General features: G+C 43.8%; 1 protein-coding gene across 2 annotated transcripts in view; it reads right to left on the bottom strand.

The window, feature by feature from the left end:
• LOC141144583 (serine/threonine-protein kinase ULK4-like) overlaps window positions 1–22496 on the bottom strand; it is a 1176078-nt gene extending 1153582 nt beyond the window's left edge. Inside the window, exons 1-2 of one of the 2 annotated variants that reach the window (XM_073630414.1) lie at window positions 22368–22496; window positions 9773–9945 (exon numbers count right to left, since the gene is read on the bottom strand). In XM_073630414.1, coding sequence (XP_073486515.1) covers window positions 9773–9910 — 138 coding nt within the window. In that variant the 5' untranslated portion in view covers window positions 9911–9945; window positions 22368–22496. Of the gene's footprint in view, window positions 1–9772; window positions 9946–21146; window positions 21296–22367 lie in introns of those variants that run through there. The other variant, XM_073630413.1, reaches the window with a different exon arrangement.
• Window positions 22497–23685: the final 1189 nt, after the last annotated feature.

Below are 23685 nucleotides of genomic sequence, written 5' to 3'. Positions count from 1 at the left end.
GCCAGACTCATGAGTTTCAAGCAGGTCTGGGCGGATACAATAAAGGACCCATGGACGATAGACACTGTCCAGTTCGGCCACAAATGGAAATTCAAGACACGGGCTCCAAGAGACCAATTCTCTGTAACCAGATTACCTGCATCTCGGGAAAAAAGGATGCTACTGACAAAGTACGTCCAAGACCTGTTACAAAAGGAAGCCATAGTGGAAGTTCCAATATCCCAAAGGTCAACGGGATTCTACTCCCCGTTGTTTCTGGTGAAGAAGAAATCGGGGGATCTACGCCCTGTCTTAGATCTAAAGAATCTCAATCGCTCAATCTTAGTCGAGACATTCAAAATGGAGAGCCTCCAGTCAATTCTTCGGGCCATGAATATCGGGGATTGGATGCTTTCCGTCGATTTACAAGACGCCTATCTGCACGTCCCCATTCACATCTCATTCCAAAAATTTCTCCGCTTTGCGGTAGGTCTACATCATTTTCAATTCCGAAGCCTCCCGTTCGGGATCTCCACCGCTCCAAGGACATTCACAAAAATCTTACTGCCAGTAATAGCCTTACTAAGAGAACAAGGATTGAGGGTCCATCATTACCTGGACGACATCCTTTTGCTAGCAGACAATCAGGATTCCCTTCTACTGCATCGATCCATTCCGATTACCACCCTACAAAACTTTGGCTGGATCATAAACTGGGGGAAAAGCAATCTGCAGCCCACTCAGAGAATGATATTCCTGGGGGCGGAACTAGACACCCGTCTCAATACGGTGGAACTTCCGCAGGAAAAAATTCCCAGCCTCATTCAGAAGGCAAGAAAGTTATTAGCCTCTACCACACTACCAGCCCGGGAGTACCTCAGCATACTGGGGTCATTCTCAGCAACCATCCCAATGGTACAATGGGCCCAATGGAACACCAGACCTCTGCAAGCATCATTGTTAAAACAATGGAACGGGGTATCATTGTCTCAGCCGATCATAGTCCAGAAAGAAATAAAACAATCACTCTGGTGGTGGACCAGATTGAACAATCTGAAGAGATGCAGGCATATAGTCCCTCTTCCTCAGGAAATAATCACTTCAGACGCCAGCCTGAAGGGCTGGGGGGCACACTACCGCCATCACGCAGTCCAGGGCCTTTGGACATTCAGAACACAGAACGTGGTTTCAAATATATTGGAGATGAAAGCAGCTTTCCAAGCTCTGTTAGCCTTCAGCCCCCTCCTCAGGGGGAAAGAGGTCCTGCTAAAATTGGACAACAGAGTGGCAGTTGCCTATATCAACAGGCAGGGGGGCACCAGGAGTCGCTCCATGATGCGGGAAGTCCGTCCAGTCTTCGAGTGGGCACAGCTGAACCTGTCTGGATTAACGGCAGCGTATGTCCCAGGAGTCCAAAATCAACTAGCCGACTCTCTAAGTCGGACCTTTGTATCAAACAACGAGTGGGCCTTAAGTCACCAAGCCTTTACCCTCATAACCCAGACCTGGGGGATACCGGATATAGACCTGGCGGCAACACCGGTCAACACGAAATGCCAGAGATATCTAGCCAGAATTCCTTTCCCATCGGCAGAAGGCACGGATTGCCTACAACACGACTGGAACTTCCGTTTGGGGTACATATTTCCGCCAACACCACTCATTCCGAGATTCTTACTCAGACTCAAGAGGTCGAAAGCCACAGTGCTAGCAGTCCTCCCATTTTGGCCGAGACGACCATGGTTTACGACGCTCCTCCAATTGAGCACAGCAGAACCACTGACACTCCCAATGACAGCGGATATACTGTCGCAGGGGCAACTCCTTCACCCATTTCCGGAGAGGCTGCATCTAACAGCATGGAGATTGAAAGGACTAGGTTCTTAGTCCAAGGTTGCTCCCAGAAAGTGATAGACACTCTCCTCCAGGCCAGAAAATCCACGACCAATAAAACCTATAAAAGGGTCTGGGAGAGTTTTCTCTTAGTCGCACAACAGCAATCCTGGAACCCGGCATCTCCATCAGTTCCTCAGATCCTCGAATTTCTCCAGTTAGGTCTAGATAAAGGTCTTAGGTCTAGTACCCTGAAGGTACATGTATCAGCCCTATCTGCTATGACAGGAGTGAAATGGGCTCAAGAACCTCTCATCATCCAATTTCAGAAGGCTTGCCTAAAGCTGAGACCACCAAGGAAACCTTCCTTCCCGACATGGGATCTTTCAGTAGTGTTGGAAGCCTTATCCCATGAGCCATTTTTTCCGTTAGAGAATGTTTCCCTGTGGGACCTAACTCTCAAAGTCACTTTCCTAATAGCAATTACATCAGCTAAAAGGGTATCGGAAATTCAGGCCTTACAGGCTAAGGAACCATACTTGATGTTCTATCCAGACAAAGTAGTCTTAAAACCATCGGATCGCTTCATCCCGAAAGTGTCATCATCTTTCCACTTTAACCAAGAACTATGTCTCCCCACCCTATCCACAGAACAGGGTGATCCACATCCGCTTGACATAAAGTCGAATATCCAGGCCTACCTCCTGGCAACCAGCAATTTAAGGAAGACAGAGGACCTACTGGTCATTCCTCATGGGTTTAGAAGAGGACAAGCAGCAACCTCTCGCACCATCGCAGCATGGTTGGTGAAGATCATTAAGAGAGCTTACGCATCTAACAATGCACGAGTACCTGAGGGCTTAAGGGCACACTCCACAAGGGCAATGGCGACCTCCTGGGCGGCCTACTGCAGGGTATCAGCCGAAACCATCTGCAAAGCAGCCACTTGGTCTTCGAAAACCACTTTTATCTCTCATTATAAAGTGGACTCCGCTAGATTGTCCACGGTAGAATTTGGGAGAGCAATTATTCAGGCTAACTCCTCAATACCTTCTAAATAAAAAACTTATCTTTTGCTCATACCCACCCAGTTTGCGAGTTATTCCCCATAGGTGTATGCTGCCATGATGCGACAGGAAAACGGAAAATTGTATACTCACCTTTCCGTAATTTTCCTTTCCTGTCGCATCTCATGGCAGCATACAAATGCCCACCCATCTGAGGTGAGGTATATATACACGGAGAATGCTGGGGCAGGGGCTCTCTCAGACTTTAATAGCTACGCGGTCCTATCAGGTTGCGGGGGCGGAGCCACAACCCATAGGTGTATGCTGCCATGAGATGCGACAGGAAAGGAAAATTACGGAAAGGTGAGTATACAATTTTCCGTTTTCCACATAAAGAATTTTTTTCTTTTCATACAGTGAGCAAAAAAAGTATTTCATCCCCTGCTGATTTTGTACGTTTGCCCGCTGACAAAGAAATGATCAGTCTATAATTTTAATGGTAGGTTTATTTTAACAGTGAGAGACAGAATAACAACAAAAAAATCCAGAAAAAAGCATTTTAAAAAAAGTTATACATTGATTTGCATTTTAATGAGTGAAATAAGTATTTGATCCCCTATCAATCAGCAAGATTTCTGGCTCCCAGGTGTCTTCTATACAGGTAATAAACTGAGATTAAGAGCAATCTCTTAAAAGGGAGTGCTCATAATCTCAGCTTGTTACCTGTATAAAAGACACCTGTCCACAAAAGCAATCAGTCAGATTCCATTCTCTTCACCATGGCCAAGACCAAAGAGCTGTCCAAGGATGTCAGGGACAAAATTGAAGACCTACACAAGGCTGGAATGAGCTACAAGACCATCGCCAAGCAGTTTGGTGAGAGGGTGACAACAGTTGGTGTAATTTTTCGCAAACGGAAGAAACACAAAATAACTGTCAATCTCTGTCAGTCTGGGGCTACATGCAAGATCACACCTCGTGGAGTTTCAGTGATCATGATAACAGTGAGGAATACGCCCAGAACTACATGGGGAGAATCTTGTCACTGATCTCAAGGCAGCTGGGACCATAGTCACCAAGAAAACAATTGGTAACACACTACGCCGTAAAGGACTGAAATCCTTCAGAGTTCGCAAGGTCCCCCTGTTTAAGAAAGCACATGTACAGGCCTGTCTGAAGTTTGCTAATGAACATCTGAATGATTCAGAGGAGAACTGGGTGAAAGTGTTGTGGTCAGATGAAATCAAAACCCCAAGAACACCATCCCCACCGTCAAACATGGAGGTGGAAACATTATGCTTTGGGGATGCTTCTCTGCTAAGGGGACAGGACAACTTCACCGCATCAAAGGGACGATGGACAGGCCATGTACCGTCAAACCTTGGGTGAGAACCTCCACCCCTCAGCCAGGGCATTAAAAACGGGTAGTGGGTCTTCCAGCATGACAATGACCCAAAACACATGGCAATAAAGGAGTGGCTCAAGAAGCACATTAAAGCGGTAGTAAACCCGCTGTTTTTTTTTTTTTCCCCTACACCTGTAAGGGAAAAGGCATAATGAGCTAGTATGCAACGCATACTAGCTCATTATGAGATACTTACCTTAGAACGAGGCGCATCTCACCCTGTCCACGCCGAGGGAGCTGACATTTCCCCTCGGCGTGTCTTCCGGGTATCGCGGCTCCGGCGCTGTGAGTGGCCGGAGCCGCGATGTCGTCAGTCCCGCGCATGCGCGCGGGAGACTTCTGTCAGGCAAGCTCTGGAGTTTGCCGGGCTGTCAACCGAGAAACCCCTGTGCGCATGCGCCGCTGCAGTCAGCGGCTCATTGCGAGGGGAATATCTCCTAAACCCTACAGGTTTAGGAGATATTTTTTTTTTGCCTACAGGTAAGCCTTATTATAGGCTTACCTGTAGGTAAAAGTTTTAAAAAAAAGGTATACACCCGCTTTAAGGTCCTGAAGTGGCCTAGCTAGTATCCAGACTTTAATCCCATAGAAAAATTGTGGAGGGAGCTGAAGGTTTGAGTTATCAAATGTCAGCCTCAAAACCTTAATGACTTGGAGAGGATCTGCAAAGAGGAGCGGGACAAAATCCCTCCTGAGATGTGTGCAAAACTGGTGGCCAACTACAAGAAACGTCTGACATCTGATTGACAACAAGGGTTTTGCCACCAAGTACTAAGTCATGTTTTGCGAAGGGGTCAAATACTTGGTTCACTCATTAAAATGCAAATAAATTTATAACTTTTTTGAAATGCATTTTTCTGGATATTTTTGTTGTTATTCTGTGTCTCACTGTTAAAACAAACCTACCATTAAAATTATAAACTGATCATTTCTTTGTCAGTGGGCAAATGTACAAAATCAGCAGGGGGTTTTCCCCTCACTGTAATAGTATTATATGCAACTGACTATGGCATTCAGATATACAATCAACTCTTCACAGATAAATCTCACATGTAATACTGACTGATATCCATCCTCAAATCAAATTATAAACCTGAAGCACTACATGCAGTTTTATGGTATTGATAAACAACTGATATTCAAAGAGAGACAGCGCTCACTTTGATGCAGCAGATGCATCACACCTCCTGACACTTTGTCATATTTTGCCGGTACCCCTCTACTGGCATATGTAGCCTTATAAAGATGTAGGGCTTTGTTTATTAGAGCCTTCCAGGCCATGATGGTTGGAGCATTTGATTTTTTCCAAGAAAGAATAATGCTTTTTCTGGCATACAGTGCCTTGAAAAAGTATTTATATCCCTTGAAATTTCCACATTTTGTAGTATTCATACCCTTTGACATTTCCACATTTTGTCATGTTGCAACCAAAAACTTAAATGTATTTATTGGGATTTTATGTGATAGACCAACACAAAGTGACACATAATTGTGAACTTTAAGGAAAATGATAAATGGTTTTCAATGTGGAAAATTTCAAGGGGTGTGAATACTTTTTCAAGGCACTGTAATAGAAAAACAAGGTTAGGAGAGTTTTTGGGGGCTCTCTTTGGGAGGTAAGGGGTCATCCAATCCCAGCAAGCAAATCTCCACAGTAGAGATTATATTTAATGTTGTGACAGAATTCACACATTGCACTACATTGAAACAGAATTGTTGTATTTCCGTACAATTCCAAAATACATGGATGAAATCTGCATGGGAGGAATAACATCGCCAACAACTAGGTGACTGAGAAGGAAATAAGGTATTTTAGCCAATCTAGCAGGAGTTAAATAAATTTACTGCAAAAATATAGATTGGATTAGTTGGTCTCTCGCAGACACCAGTCTAGTGAACGAAGAGTCCTAAATATAGTCCCAGTCATCCTCATCCATGCTAGGGAAATTAGCCAACCAAGCATTATGACAGGGTAGAAGAAGCCTGGCAGTATCAACAGTTGCTTATATATGGATAGCTCCTTTTTAAGGGTATCATCCCTTAGTAAGGCCTTTAAGTCCCCCACAGGCACTACTAAACCAGATATGCCTTGTTTAATACCAGAAGACTGTCATCCTAATTTTTGGTAGATGGTTAAAGAGAACCTGTGGTTTGCCCACAAAGGGAAAATAAACAAGGTTCCCTTTAATCTACTCTTCCCCATCAACATAAAGTCCAGTGTAAGCTGGAAGGTTCTGAAGTGGTAGCTTACATTGAGCCGTGGACTGATGCATAGAGCAGGTCACGTGCTAACAGGTTTTCCCTTGGGTCTCCAGTTCGGAACAGAAGTGCAGAGGAGCAAAGCAAAGGTAAGTATATGCTGTGGGGAGAGGCATTTTTCAAAGCCAGAATGGAGAAGAGACGCTGCGCTGTGTGAAGGTTCAATCCAACAATAGCTTGTAGGTATCAAATAAATTATTAAATGAGTAACAGTTCAAATGGATCCAGACAAACACCCAAGTGAGTCCAAACCACGAATAAGTGCCACCACCTTATGAAAAACTTGCTTACCAGATGGCAAGCAAAACCAAACAGGCGGCTAAAGCCCAGCCAATGCCTTTGCTTGTGTGGAAAGATCGTCTGGACAAGTTGGATAAGATTGGTGCCTATATACTCCAAACCCCCTGATGCTGTGGAACTCCGATAGACCTCAGTATCTCAGCGGGGTATAAGAGAAAAGACCAACCATAGCGCAATATTGTTTCAACAGGTTTAATAAAAAACAGTATTGGACTTACATTAAAACTAAGTAAAATCACGCTTAGTTAACAGAGCCGGCCGGCTGCAAAACAGATCCCGTCCTCCTAGTGAGACAGCGTGGTGACGTCAGCACATAGTTTCCGAACAACTGGAGGGCCATAGCTTGGAGATCCCCTGCTCAACCAGTGGCCCTCCAGCTGTTGCGGAACTACAAGTCCCATGAGGCATTGCAAGGCTGACAGTTACAAGCATGACTCCCAAAGGCAGAGGCATGATGGGACTTGTAGTTTTGCAACAGCTGGAGGGCTACAGGTTGAGCACCCATGGTAGATGTAATAAAGCAGTTATTGAGGTTGTTTACTAAAACTGAGGAGTGTAAAATCTGGTGCAGATCTGCACAGAAACCAATCAGCTTCCAGATTTTTTTTTTGTCAAAGATGAAGTTAGAAGCTGATTGGCTATACCATGCACAGCTGCACCAGATTTTACACTCTACAGTTTTAGTAAATCAACCCAAATGTGTTTTAGAGACACGCGTGCTGTTTAAGAAACCCTAGATACTGTAAATGCATGACTTTATCCTGAATAGTTGGGAGATGTTTAAACGAATTATCAACGAAATTGGTCAAACTTTTCAGGATAAGTCTGCAGACATCATATGCATTCTAGCTATTCCTAGATAAAAAAATCTAACAAGTGTGACGTGTCCTGAATTAAAATGTCATCTTCCATGGGTGTCATTTATTTGGTTCCATGAAATCAAAAATGGAGTCATTCAGTACAAAGTTACCCCCCTTTATGTTTGTAAGCAGGATAAATAACTAGAAAGTGGATATACACAGGGCCAATTTATTATAGGATATACGTGGGCCAGTGTTTAGGGAGGCACAGAAGATATAAATATACAGATTTAATTTTTTTCTATGCAGTCATTGTAAACAATACAGAGCTGTGTTCATGAACAGGGGATCTTGCTGTATTTTCATTCCCTGATAAGCAGGAAATAAAAACAACAAGATCTGTATTAAAAGCAGCACACATTACACATGTTAATTCCTTCCTACCCAGTGTCATTATTACAGTGACAGTGAATTTTATTAGCACTGATAACTGTATTAATGTCACTGGTGATGTCAGTGGCAGTTAGTCAGTCAGCCCACCCCCCCCCCCCCCCCCCCCCGCCCAGCTTAAGTTAGTGCCAGATTGTCTATAGTATTCCTGTTATAAGTCACTGATCACAGCCATTAGTAGCATAAGAAAAAATAATAATAAAAATTCCAGTAATATATACCATAGTTTGTAGACACACAAACCAATTAATAAAAACTTATTGAGATTTTTTTTTTTTTTTACCAAAAACATACCAAATATATTTTGGCCATTTTTTTTTTTACATATTGGATATGTTTTATAGCAGAAAGTAAAAAAAATACTGGTTTTCTTTTTCAAAATTATCTGTCTTTTTTGCTTATAATCGCAAACCAATAAAAAACCCAGAGGTGAAAAAATTATACAAAATTTTCATTTGGATACAGCATTGCAACCAGTTAAAGTAAACGCAGTGCCGAATAGCAAAAAATTACTTGGTCATGAAGGGGGTAAAATCTTCCGGAGAGCAAGTGGTTAAATTAAAATAATCTGAGACCTTAGAACCACTTTAGGGAGATTCACAAACATCTGTATAGCTCATACTGTCTCTTTATTCCCTGCAGATTCATACTGTAAAGTCAAATGGAAGAACTGCACATAAAGTTGTCAGTATGGTATCTCCAACAGTGCATTAAAGTATAACTAAAAGGCAAAACTTTTTTATTTTTTATTTTATGTAGTTCATTCTCTCTTCCTGTCAGATTTTATCTGCTTGCCTGTACGGGATGTATGAGCACACAGATACACTGGCAGATCTGTTGGAGACCTACATGGCGCCAATGATCTTCTGACAGCTAGTGCAATGCTTTACAGCAGGCATGTCCAAAGTCCGGCCCGCGGGCCAATCGCGGCCCGCGGTTCGGTTTAGGACGGCCTGCCTGGTAATTTTGACATATATATCTTTTGTGGCCCCCAAGGAATCCCCAGCGCCGGGGGCCACAAAAGATAGATATGCTGGCTGCCTTGGAGGGGGCGGGACAAGCGCCGTACAGGATACAGGAGAATTTCCTGTTTAATTGTTTTGTCCATCATAGGAGGCGGGACTTTCAATTAAAGAGGCTGCCGATAAAAACAGGAGTTTCTCCTGTATGTCTGTTGGTGCTCTTCCCGCCCCCTCCCTGTCTCCTCCAAGGCTGCAGATGGACATGAATCAGGCAATGGTGAGTCTGCATTCATGTCAATGTGGTGGGGGCTGCATTCATGTCAATGTGGTGGGGGCTGCATTCATGTCAATGTGGTGGGGGCTGCATTCATGTCAATGTGGTGGGGGCTGCATTCATGTCAATGTGGTGGGGGCTGCATTCATGTCAATGTGGTGGGGGCTGCATTCATGTCAATGTGGTGGGGGCTGCATTCATGTCAATATGGTGGGGGCTGCATTCATGTCAATATGGTGGGGGCTGCATTCATGTCAATATGGTGGGGGCTGCATTCATGTCAATATGGTGGGGGCTGCATTCATGTCAATGCGGTGGGGGCTGCATTCATGTCAATATGGTGGGGGCTGCATTCATGGCAATGCGGTGGGGGCTGCATTCATGGCAATGCGGTGGGGGCTGCATTCATGGCAATGCGGTGGGGGCTGCATTCATGGCAATGCGGTGGGGGCTGCATTCATGGCAATGCGGTGGGGCCCTTTAAACATGAGACACGCACTTACCCAGTTTGTAATTTCTGCTCTTTTACTCTTGTCTATGCAGAGTATAGCAACAAAATTGATGGTGCCCTTTCTTCTCCCTTTGTACACTACAGACTTGCTTCCCTTTCCAACTTCTTCATATAAGATGTAATTCTCCATCCTTACAAACTTTTTCAAGGTAAATAAAATAAAACCTGAAAAATGTTAAGACAAAAAAATTATTTTCAGGTAAAACTGAACGTTTGCAGGTAATACAGAGAGGTATGAGGCACTGCATGTAATAGAAGGATATACATCCCAGCATATAATAAGGCACTAGTATAAGCGCAAGTATAAGGCAATTTACGTGACATGGACCTTAAGTCCCGATTCACACTATTGCAGTGCGGGAAACCGCATGAGATTCAGACAGGAATTGCACCGCATCACACAGTGCGGTGTAGAAAATGCACAGGAACTGCTGTGAATCCAGCATTACATCGTTGTGAACTGCCACTAAGGCTCCATTCACACTTGTGCGACAAGTCATGCTACTTTGGAGATAAAAGTTGCATGACAAGTCGTACTCCATGTTTTCCAATTATAACCATTTATATATGTGCAACTTAAAGTCACAGCGACTTCAAAGTAGTTCCTGCACTACTTTGGTCTGACTTTCATGCAACTTGAGGGCCATAGGCTTCAATGTTAACCCTCAAAAGTTGCATGAATGTCGTTCCTGAATGTTTTGCATGCAACAGCGGGTCTGACTTTACATACGGACAAGTCACATGTAAGATGCATGCATCCAAAAATCGCACGTCTTTGGAGTCGTACGAGTGTGAATGGAGCCTGTGAGAATGCATTTTGTACAATGTTCATAAAGGTGCATACATGTGTCCTGAACTCTATCCCGACCCAGATTCTGTTTCAGATGTTCACAGAATCCAGCCAAGCCATTGGGTGTTGAACAAAGAAGACATCTGAAAGCCGCTGGAACTGGGTGCTGTTGACAACAGCCACCTCCATCAAGTTGGAAGGAAAGCGCACCTGGTTACATGCAAGTCACTGCGAGAAATTCTTAAAATGATGACATCCCTAAAAATAAAAATGTTTACTTTTCTGGTGTTTGTGAGAATTGAGATATGAGAAAATAATCCTTTTATCTAAATGTTGAAACTCTATGCAACCCATAGCAACACTAGTGACTGCTCGGTACTGAAGTAGAATAATGAGGTATTGAACCAGGCAGGACCTTCAATGATGTAGGTTTAACCACTTAGAGTGGATGTAAACCCACTACCATCATTTGCAAGATATTAACATAGGTAATATCTATAATGATATACATGCCTCCTGCTTGTATCTGTTTGTTTTATTACTCACCCCCTCAGCTGTAATTTGCCCTGCAATATCGCCAAATTGGTGGGCGTTTCTCATTCCCGGCGCTCGGTGGGCGGAGTTGTGACATCAGAGGACTCCTCCGCCCACCGCTACACTCCCCTGGCCAGGTCGACGTTGCGAGCTATATGTGTAATATAGCTGTGTCCAGCAGCAAACCCCCCCCATCAGACCAGTGGAGTGTCTGCAGCCAGGGCTGAGATTATGCTGAGGTGTGGAACATCCAATCCTGGCAGAGCAGCAGAAGAAAGGAGTGGGGGAGGGAATTAAAAAAGAATGCATGTCTCCTAGGCTAGTGCAGGAGATGTAAATCACCTGTCACTCACAGCAAGGGGGAGGATTTGACAAAGTTTTTCTCTCTTTGTCAAGATATATCTCAATGAACAATAAAAGAGGATTGTTCAGAGATGGATAAACTCTGTGTGGCAAGACTGGGCTCAAATGATAGGAAATCTTATACTCTACATTATGACACACAAAAAAAAAAAAAAATTGGGGGTTTACATCCATTTTAAGGACTAGCCTCGTTTTGGATTTTAGGTGTTTACATGTTTAAAACAGGTTTTTTTGCTAGAAAATTACTTAGAACCCCCAAACATTATATATTGTTTTTTTTTCTAACACCCTAGAGAATAAAATGGCAGTCATTGCAATACTTTTTTTTGCACCGTATTTGTGCAGCGGTCTTATAAGCGCACTTTTTTTGGAAAATATTTACTTTTTTGAATAAATTCACCCATTTTTTTTTTTATATTGTAAAATATAATGCTATGCCAAGTAAACTGATACCCAACATGTCACGCTTCAAAATTGCACCCGCTCGTGGAATGGCGTCAAACTTTTACCCTTAAAAATCTCCATAGGCGATGTTTAAAAATTTCTACAGGTTGCATGTTTTACGTTACAGAGGAGGTCTAGGGCTAGAATTATTGCTCTTGCTCTACCGGTCGCGGCGACACCTTACATGTGTGGTTTGACCACCGTTTTCATATGCGGGCGCTACTCACCTATGCATTCGCTTCTGCGCACGAGCTCGTCGGGACAGGGCGCTTTAAAAAAAATTTTTTTTCCTATTTATTTTACTTTATTTTATTTATCTTTTCACTGTTTAAAAAAAAAAAAAATTGGATCACTTTTATTCCTATTACAAGGAATGTAAACATCCATCTCCCCGACTCTCTCAGCTGGCCCAACTCTCAGTCCACTGACCTGGAACCTCTCCCACATGGAGTGCCGTCTCAAGGATATTGCCTGGGTTCTTAAACAGTAGCACACCTCCCTCCTGGGTGCAGCAACTGCTCCAACACCAACTCCCCTGACTTTGTGCATTTTACCCTCACTTTCACCGAGACAGGGGCTCTCACTCTCAGAATATTATATATATATATACACATACACACACACTATTTTGTCAAAAGAATTAGAATGCCTGTCTTTACACACACATGAACTTTAATGGCATCCCAGTCTTAGTCTGTCTTAGTCTGTAGGGTTCAATATTGAGTTGGCCCACCCTGTACAGCTATAACAGCTTCAACTCTTCTGGGAAGGCTGTCCACAAGGTTTAGAAGTATGTCTATGGGAATGTTTGACCATTCTTCCAGAAGCTCATTTGTAAGGTCAGGCACTGATGTTGGACGAGAAGGCCTGTCTCGCAGTCTCCGCTCTAATTCATCCCAAAGATGTTCTATCGGGTTGAGGTCAGAACTCTGTGCACACCAGTCAAGTTCCTACACCCCAAACTCGCTCATCCATGTCTTTATGGACCTTGCTTTGTGCTCTGGTGCGCAGTCATGTTGGAACAGGAAGGGGTCATCCCCAAACTGTTCCCACCAAGATGGCAACATGAAATTGTCCAAAATTCAAAAATGTCATAGACTTCTATGGAGGCTTTGAAGACACTTTGAAGCACCACTAAAGCGACATGGGACATCATTTTTGAAGCAAAGCAAACGCAAGGTGTGAAAAGGACTGTAAGCTATTTTATTAAATGGCAGGGGCTTTGACTGGTGTTCAGAGAGCTTTAACCACTTCAATACCGGGCACTTACAACCCCTTCCTGCCCAAGCCAATTTTCAGCTTTCAGCACTGTCGCACTTTGAATGACAATTGCGCGGTCATGCTACACTGTAACCAAAACACATTTTTTTTATCATTTTGTTCCCACAAATAGAGCTTTCTTTTGGTGGTATTTGATCACTGCTGGGGTTTTTATTTTTTGCGCAACAAACAAAAAAGACTGAAAATTTTGAAAAGAAAAAAAAAGTTTTTCTTTGTTTTTGTTATAAAATTTTGTAAATAAGTAAAGTTTTCTCCTTCATTGATGGGCACTGATAAGGCTGCACTGACGGGCACTGAAAAGGCGGCACTGATGGCCACTGATGAGGTGGTACCAATGAGGTGGCACTGATGAGGGGCAATGATGGGCAACGATAGGTGGCACTGGTATGCAGCACTGATGGGCATTGATAGGCGGCACTGAAATGGCGGCACTGATGAGTACTTATGGGTGGCACGGATGGGCACTGACAGCTGGCACTGATGGGTGGCACTGCTGGGCATCACTGATAAGGAGACATCTGGCAGCCAATAATAGTTGGCACTGACTGGCAAGATGTGTGAGCACTTACTGGCATCCCTGGTGGCCATGGTGGTCCAGTGTGGGCATCTGCGGCCAGCGCAGACCCCCCTGTCAGGAGAGCCGCCAATCGGCTCTCCTCTACTCGCATCTGTCAGACGCAAGTAAGGAAAAGCCGACAAATGGCTCGTCCTGTGTACACCGTGATTGGACATGGCTGATCACATGGTAAAGAGCCTCCGGCCTAGGCTATTTACCGAGATCGGTGTAGCAGTGTGTCAGACTGACACACCACACCACTGATCGCTGCGCTGCACGCTCCCACGGGCTTGTGATCGCGGCTTGTCCTGCTGGACGTCATATGACGTCCAGTCAGGATAACTGAACCATCGCCCGGCCGTCATTTTAATATAGGCTGGGAGGGAAGTGGTTAAAAAAGCATGTCCAAAGCCATGTTTTGAAGCAAGTGTAAACAAGCCCTTAAAGTGGCTGTAAAGGCTGAAGATTATTTACCTTCATGCATTCCATCCCTCAGCAATACTCTGCAATGCCCTGTGCAATACTCTGCAATGCCCTGCAATACCATGCAATACCCAGTTATACTCTGCAATACTCGGTGATATCCAGCCATACTTTGCCATGCTCGGCCATACTCGGCCTCTGTATGTGGCCAGACTGTGGAATTCTCACACATGTGATATCGCCGTACTCAGGAGGAGTAGGAGAATCTATTTTGGGGTGTCATGTTTAGTATTTACATGCTATGTGTTAGAAATATTGTATAAATGGAAAACTTTGTGTTAAAAAAAAAAAATGTGTTTTAACCACTTTTCGCCCGCCATACGACGTCCTTGACTTTGTGCGGGGATATCTGAATGATGGATGCAGCTACAGGCATCATTCAGATATCAGCTTTTTCAGCTGGCGATTCCCTACACCATAAGAATGATCATAGCGGCTGTTCCATTGCTTGATCGTTCTTACAGGAGGCAAGAGGGGACGTCCCCCCCCCTCAGGTGCTTCTACCGACTCACCGCTACGATCGAAGCCAGGATTGTTTTTTTTTTTTATTTCAGGCTTCCCAGCCTAGAGGTGAGATGTGGGGTCTTACTGACCCCATGTCTCACTGTAAAGAGGACCTGTCATGCCATATTCCTATTACAAGGGATGTTTACATTCCTTGTAATAGGAATAAAAGTGATCAAAAAATGTATTTTTTGGAAAAAAGCATCAAACTAAAATAAATAAATAAAATGAAGAATAAAAAAAAAAAATAATAATTTTTTTTCCCGTGTCCTCACATGCAGAAGTGAACGCATACATATGAAAATGGTGTTCAAAGCATACATGTGAGGTATCGCTGAGATCGGTAGAGCAAGAGCAATAATTTTGGCCCTAGACCTCCTCTGTAACTCAAAACATGTAGCCAGTAAAATATTTTAAAGCTTCGCCTATGGGGATTTTTAAGTAGCGAAGTTTGGCCCCATTCCACGAGCGTGTGCAATTTTGAAGGGTGACATGTTAGGTATCTATTTACTTGGCATAACTTCATCTTTCACATTAATAAAAACAAAACAGTAAAGTTAGCCCAATGTTTTTGCATAAAACTGCGCAAATACCGCTCGAGATAAAAAGTTGCAACGGCTGCCATTGTATTCTCTAGGGTCTTTGATTAAAAAAAATATAATGTTTTGGGGTTCTATGGAATTTTCTAGCAAATAAATGATGATTTTACATGTAGGAGAGAAATGTCAGAATTGGCCTGGGTGCTCCAGAACTCCTGAAGGTGTTCCATGCATGTTGGGCCTCTGTATGTGGCCATGCTGTGTAAGCCCCCATTCACACCTATGCGAATTAGATGCGACTTACACCACATCCAATTTGCAGGACATTTTAAAATACATTCATTTGAATGTATCTGGTTCATATATGTGCGTTGCATTCGCACTGCGCATTGCACAAAAAACGTGTGCGTTATTTGGGCATTGCGGTGCGAATTACAAGCCCATTATCTCCTATGAGAACGCATCTGATTCGCAGATGCATTGCGTTCTGAACAAGGATTTTCTCCTTCTCCTCACTACACCTCCCCCATCTCCCTGCTCACTGATCCACAGCTACAACACAGAGAAACCTTTGAACAACAGATTTTTATCTTCCCAGTGAAACCTGAGCTTCAATTCACACCGCACATGTGTGAACCCAGGCTAAAAGTCTCACACATGTGATATCGCCGTACTCGGGAGTAATAGCAGAATGTGTTTTGGGGTGTAATTTGTGGTATGCATGTGCTGTGTGTGAGAAATAACCTGCTAATATGACAATTTTGTGAAAAAAAAAAAAAAAAGAAAAAAAAAAATCTTGATTTTGCAAAGAATTGTGGGAAAAAATGACAACTTCAAAAAACTCATCATGCATCTTTCTAAATACCTTGGAATGTGTTCTTTCCAAAAAGGGGTCATTTGGGGGGTATTTGTACTTTTCTGGCATGTTAGGGTCTCAAGAAATTAGATAGTCCTTCAGTACTTCAGGTGTGATCAATTTTCAAATATTGGCACCATAGCTTTTGGACTCTATAACTTTCAAAAAGACCAAATAATATACACCGATTTGGGTTATTTTTTCAAAGATATGTAGCGGTATAAATTTTGGTAAAAATATATGAAGAAAAATTACTAAATTTGCAAAATTTTATAACAGAAACAAAGAAAAATGCAAGAAAAATTTTTACAGAATTTTCGGTCTTTTTTCTTTTATAGCGCAAAAAATAAAGAACCCAGCGGTGATTAAATACCAACAAAAGAAAGCTCTATTTGTGTGAAAAAAAGGACAAAAATTTCATATAGGTACAGTGTTGCATGACTGAGTAATTGTCATTTAAAATGTGAGAGCACTGAAAGCTGAAAATTGTTCTGGTTATTAAGGGGGTTTAAGTGCCCAGTGGTGAAGAAGTTAATGCATTATTTGCTCTAATAATTCGGGGTACTTTGTCGCAGTAAGTGGGCTTAGCACTATATGACCATATAGTGTGACCAAATCCCCGTATTTTTTTAATATGTTCAGGTGTTTTTAACTAGCCTTGCAGGAAATGTCATTCTTGTATGTGTGCACTGTAAAATATTTTGTACTGTTTGTAGGTCTTATAGCAGCACCATCTTGAATTTAAACGCATTGCAGGGTGTGCCCCCCAAATATGTACTTGTATATTGGAATAGACCCTGACCGGGTTTTTTTGGGCTGGAGCAACCCTCCCCCTCCTCAGTACCTCTTATTTAGTGGCCACCGGTGTATAGGATGTATCCCCTTCAGTTCTCCCACATAGAGGAGTTTAGCTCCCATGATTGAGACAAAGGATCTTCCATTCTATTACTAGAGTAGGACCCACTAATTTGGGGTACTTTGTCGCAGTAAGTGGGCTTAGAACTATATGACCATATAGTGTGACCAAACCCCCTGAATATGTTCAGGTGTTTTTAACTAGACCTGCAGGAAATGTCATTCTTGTATGTGTGCGCTGTAAAATATTTTGCATTCTTTGCTCTGCTGGAGGAGGAGAGAGCGGGGGGAGTGCAAGCTCTTTGTGTCTTATGGACATATAGAGCAGCGGCTCAGGAACGAGCATGCAGCAAAAGGGGTTGTAAAGTCTCGAGGTTTGTCACTTTAATGCATTCTATGCATTAAGGTGAAAAACCTGTGCTGCAGCTTCCCCCCCAGAGCCCCCCTTTTACTTACCTGAACCCGTTTGTTCCAGCGTCGAGGACGAGCCCAGCAGCTCCAACCACTGTCTTGGGTCCTCATTGGATAGATTGATAGCAGTGGAAGCCATTGGCTCCCACTGCTGTCAATCAAATGCAGTGACACGGGAGCAGGGGGGGTTAGGCCGAGTCCTGTTGTGTGTGTCAATGGACGCAGCATCAGGACTCGGGAGCGCATCAGGCATCAGGACTGGAATGTGATCTCCGTGGGGGCACTCGATGAAGAGGAGGAGCCAGAAGCACCACCCGGGCACCCCAGAAGAGGAGGATCTGGACCACTCTGTGCAAAACCCTTGACAGAGGAGGCAAGTATGACATGTTTGTTATTTTTAGAGGTCGACGGATATATCGTCCGATATTTGGTGTTTTTAACTTAATCGGCCGATTGTGCTGATAAAAAAGGCCGATATAACTTCAGCGCGACTTGCAAATGACTTCTGTAATAGAAGTCAATACAAGTTGCCTGAAGTCTTCTGTGAAGTGACTTCTCTCCTCTCTGGGCAGCCTGCCAAGTCTGATAAAAAGAACCTGAAGAGATACAATGTTTACACTTATGAATGGACTGAACTCTGTGTGTAGAAGCTCTCAGTTTAACCATTTAAAGACTAAATCTTTTCTGACATTTGTTGCTTACAAGTAAAAATCCTGTATTTTCTGCTAGAAAATCACTTAGAACCCCCAAACATTATATATATTTTTTTAGCAGAGACCCTAAGGAATAAAATAGCGGTTGTTGCAATATTTTATGTCACACAGTATTTGTGCAGCGGTCTTTCAAACGCAATTTTTTTTTTGAAAAAATACACTAATAAATTTAAAAAAAAAACTAAGCAGTAAAGTTAGCCCATTTTTTTTCGTCCAAAAGTTTTGATTACCTATTTTTGTGTATTTAATATTTAAGGTATAGTTTTTTTTTGTTTTGTTTTTTTTTATCTAAATTCTACATACAAGTGAACTGATTGGAGGTTTGTTTTGTTTAATAAATGTTTAAATGTAAAAGATTTTCTGTATCACTTAAAGCTGCTCTCACACTGGAGCGGGCATGCGTTGACGGTAAAACGCTGCTAGTTTTAGCGGCGCTTTACCGTCATTTTAGAGGCGATATTCGGCTGCTAGCGGGGCACTTATAATCCAGCTAGCGGCCGAGGAAGGGGTTAAATGCGCCCCTGAAGCGCTGCTGCTGAAATGCTTTGCAGGCGCTTCGGCAGCGGTGCGCATTCATTTCAATGGGCAGGAGTGGTGATATACACCGCTCCAAAGATGCTGCTTGCAGGACTTTTTTTTTTAACATCCTGCCAGCGCATCGCCTCAGTGTGAAAGCACTCGGGCTTTCACACTGAGACTGCAGGGGAGCCATTTTACAGGCACTTTACAGGCACTATTTTTAGCCCAAAAGCGCCTGAAAAACGCCCCAGTGTGAAAGGGGTCTAACTGTTAGATTTTATGAGATGAAGGGGGAAAAAAAAAAAAAAAAATCGGCATCACATATCGGCCACCGCGATTTCTAAATATCGGCATCGGCCAGAGAAAAAACCATATCGGTCAACCTCTAGTTATTTTTATTTACATTTTTTAAATGACCCTTTTCAAATCACTTTAACTGTCCCCAATCCATTTCCTGATAGAACAGAGCCTTGGGGACACTCTGCACATGATCAGTTTGGTGTGTATTTCTAAAAAGGATAAGATCGGGCGCGTTCGAAGCTTCACATGATAGTCTCATATAGAAAACAAATAGGTTACTAGAGTTGTGCAAATTCTCGTAACACAGGGTACAACTTCCCACGATGATGTAATGTATTCTCTCATTTCCAAGCATGTACGGTCTTGGTCACTGGATTCTTTACAGATAAATACTATACTGATTAACCGCTTGGCATCGGGAGGCCGTCATATGACGGCCTCGACTTTCGGGGTTTATATCTGAATGATGCCTGAGGCTACAGACGTCATTCAGATACCGGCATTTTCAGCCGGCGATTCCGTACACCATAAGAACGATCACAGCGGCTGTTCTGCCGCTTGATCGTTCTTACGGGCGGCGAGAGGGGACTTCCCCCCCCTCCCGCTGCCCTCCGGTGCTTCTACCGACTCACCTCAGCGATCGGCGAGTCGGATAGCAGATCCGCCGGCGCCGGGTGTGCACCATAGAGATTTCCGGCGGACCAGATGGTCGCCGGAGTCTCTATGATCGTTCGGAGGCCGGGCGCGATGTTATGACGTCACGCCCGGCCTCTGCATTCAAAAAAACGGCGCCGCTTCGGCTGTGAAGCGGCGATCGTTTTATTTTTTATTTTAGGCTTCCCAGCCTAGAGGTGCTATGTGGGGTCTTATTGACCCCATATCTCACTGTAAAGAGGACTGATCGTGTCATATTCCTATTACAAGGGATGTTTACATTCCTTGTAATAGGAATAAAAGTGATCAAAAAAAAAAAATTTTTTTTAAAGTGTCAAAATAAAAATTTTTAAGTAAAATTAACAATAAAAAAAAAAAAAATTTAAAGCGCCCCTGTCCCCGTGAGCTCGCACGCAGAAGCAAACACATACGTAAGTCCCGCCCACATATGAAAACGGTGTTCAAACCACACATGTGAGGTATCGCCGCGAACGTTAGAGCGAGAGCAATAATTTTGGCCCTAGACCTCCTCTGTAACTCAAAACATGTAACCAGCAAAAAATTTTAAAGCGTCGCCTATGGGGATTTTTAAGTACCAAAGTTTGGCGCCATTCCACGAGCGTGTGCAATTTTGAAGCGTGACATGTTAGGTATCTATTTACTCAGCGTAACTTCATCTTTCACACAATGCAAAAAAATTTTGCTAACTTTGCTGTTTTGTTTTTTTTAAAGCATGAAACTGTTTTTTTTTTTTCAAAAAAAACGCGTTTGAAAAATTGCTGCGCAAATACCGTGCAAGATAAAAAGTTGCAATGACCGCCATTGTATTCTCTAGGGTCTCTGCTAAAAAAACATATATAATGTTTGGGGGTTCTATGTAATTTTATAGCAAAGAAATTATGATTTTTGATATGTAGGAGCGAAGTGTCAGAAATGGCCTGGATGCGAAGTGCGAAGTTAAACAAAAGTCGTTTGTTCTGAAATTGTATGAGAAAAATGCTCATGTTTTTCACTTCGGATAATTTTGTATGAACGGTCGCGATCTGCTCGCGAAAGCTGCGTACTAATAATCAGAAGGGGCGATCAGATTATTCTATGATCGCTCCCATAGCGGTATTAGTCATCCGATTTTCTCATTGGGGTAGATTTATTAAGGCTATTAAGGCTGGTGCACTCAGATCTCTGGCGCAGCTGTGCATGGTAGCCAGTCAGCTTATAACCTCAGCTTGTTCAAGTAAGATTTGGCAATAAAACCTGGAAGTTTCTATGTAGAAGTGAGCCTGATTTTGCACTCTCCAGCTTTAGTAAATAAACCCCATTGTGTGTACCAGGCATTAGGATTGCTTGGTGATGAAGGGGTTAAAGCATATGTACTAAACGTTATGCTATATATGTAGATGTGACTTCCCTAATTTTGGAACTTCCAGGAAATAATTGGGCAGACTTCAGAGATGACACAGTAAGCAGCAGAAGCACTACAAGTGACAGCAGAGCATGCCTGTAGGGTAGAGCCCAGCACACAGACAGCACAGGGGGAGATCACAACTGATCTATGCTCGCTCACCTCGGCTCTCTCACCATCTCCTTCCTCCAGATAATGTCACAAATCCCATCCAACTACCGGACTAGTCCATGCTTCTAATCCCACAGCAACTGCAGAGACCCCGGACTACAGTCTGTCCGAGGGGAACTTCATCATTACCACGTGGTGGGAATGAGACATTAACAAACCGCTGTGGTGTCTTGTACACACCTGTGCAGTGATCGCTATTTATTCTTACCTCTTCTAATATCCGGAATCATATTCATTTTAAAGCAAGTGAAAATTATATTTTTTTCCACATCACCACCCCTATTTTTAGTGTTTAATGGATTGCTCCGTTACCCTAGTAACAGGGAGGCAAGGAACGGACGCTTCACAGGGACTGCTGATGATTGGACGGATCAGAAACTGCCTGCTTGGTAATGAGAAGCCTTAGCCTATAGCAGAGGCGCTTCGTTACCACGTGACCTATAGGCTTTGTCTGTACAATTTGTCAAAACAGAAAAAAAGTTTGGTCGTTTAAAATTGTGTTCTGTTTCTCTTCCTTATTGTAGCTGGAGATATACATGTATTATGAAGCCGTGCTGCTGTCCTCACAGCCCTGATCGGAAAATGTGGGGGGAAGAGCAAGAGTACACAGGCCACGCCTACTGACCAATGACAGCGCCGCGAGCTAAAAGCTGTTAGCAGGATTGAGGGGCGGAGCCTTCTTCGGAGACAGCCAATTAAGTGCGAGCGCGCGACAAGAGGGCGTTAGTTTAGTGCGTCACTCGGAGGAAGGATCAGTTTGCGACTGATCATCTCTAGAGGAGGAGCACGATTCGTCAGTTCTTTATCACGCCCATCTCAATGTCTTCCTGCAGAAGCACAGCTGGATACCAAGAGGGCGGAGACTATCACTATAGATTCAGAGAGGGGGCGGGCATTTACTGAAGCCAAATAGGACATTTTTACTAATGGATCGGAGAAAACCATGGGCGGGTCTAGGCCGGCTACGGCACCCACCGATGTCACCAGTGTGAGAAATAAAAAACGCCATGTGTCGCTAAAAGCGGAGAATGAGGGGGAGGAGCCGAGGGCACCAAAGCTGTCAAGCAGGAGTACACAGGCCACTTCTACTGACCAATGGCAGAGCCGTGAACTCAAAGCTGTTAGACAGCAGGATTGGTGGGCGGAGCCTGCTCCGGAGAACAGTTAGAGAGACAGCCAATCGAGTGCGAGTGGGCGGCGAGAGGGCTTTACCTTACTGCGTCACTCGGAGGGAGGATCAGTCTGCAATTGACCACCTAGAGGAGGAGCACAATTCGGCTGTTCTCTGTCACTCATATCTCCATGTCTTCCTACAGTCTCACAATTGAACGCTAAGAGGGCGGAGACTATCATTAGGGGATTTAGAGAGAGAGGGGGCGGGCATTTACTGAAGCCGAGTCGGACATATTTACTAAAGGATTGGAGGAAACCATGGGCGGGTCTAGACCGGCTAAGTCACCCACCGATGTCATCACTGTAAGAAAAACAAACCCCATGTGTCGCTGACAGTGAAGAGAGGTAAGTCCCCCAATCTGATCATTTACATATTCACTATGAAAGAGACCCTGTCATTATCTGTATTCTCTATTAACCACTTGCCAACCGCCTAACGCAGATATACTGCGGCAGAATGGCACGGGCAGGCAAAATCACGTGATCTGCCTCCCGAGGCGGTCGGCTTCGTTAGGGGAGCGATCCAGGCTGAGGGGGAGACCACTCATTTGTGGCCACCCCCTCGTGATCGCTCCCAACAAATGAGAATCTTCCTCTGCTGCTGTAAACAGCGGCAGAGGAAGTGATGTCATGTCTCCTCGGCTCGGTATTTTCGCTCCAGCGCCGAGGAGAGAAGACATCTGAGTAAGTGCACCAACACAACACACACAGTAAAACACATTAGGCACACTTTACACCCCCCCCCCCCATCACAGTGACACCAAGCAGTTTTTTGTTTTTTCTCTGATTACTTAATTGGTGTCAATTTGTGACAGTGTGTTAGGGCAGTTAGGGTTAGCCCCCTTTAGGTCTAGGGTACCCCCCAACCAAGTTTTAACCCCGTGATCACCCCACGTCGCCAGTGTCACTAAGCGATCGTTTTTATGATCGCTGTATTAGTGTCACTGGTGACGCTAGATAGGGAGGTAAATATATAGGTTCGCCGTCAGCTTTTTATAGCATCAGGGACCCCCATATACTACCTAATAAAGGTTTTAACCCCTTGATTGCCCCTAGTTAACCCTTTCACCAGTGATCACCGTATAACCGTTACGGGTGACGCTGGTTAGTTCGTTTATTTTTTATAGTGTCAGGGCACCCGCCGTTTATTACCTAATAAAGGTTTAGCCCCCTGATCACCCGGCGGTGATATAACTTAGGTTTTAGGGTCTGCGTCGCCCCAGGCAGCGTCAGGTTAGCGCCAGTACCACTAACACCCACGCACCATACACCTCCCTTAGTAGTATAATATCTGAACGGATCAATATCTGATCCGATCAGATCTATACTAGCGTCCCCAGCAGTTTAGGGATCCCAA

Source organism: Aquarana catesbeiana, linkage group LG05, assembly GCF_042186555.1.
Source record: "Aquarana catesbeiana isolate 2022-GZ linkage group LG05, ASM4218655v1, whole genome shotgun sequence".
NCBI lineage: Eukaryota > Metazoa > Chordata > Amphibia > Anura > Ranidae > Aquarana > Aquarana catesbeiana.
Note: the sequence above shows the minus strand (reverse complement) of the source record. Positions and strands in the feature narration are given on the sequence as shown.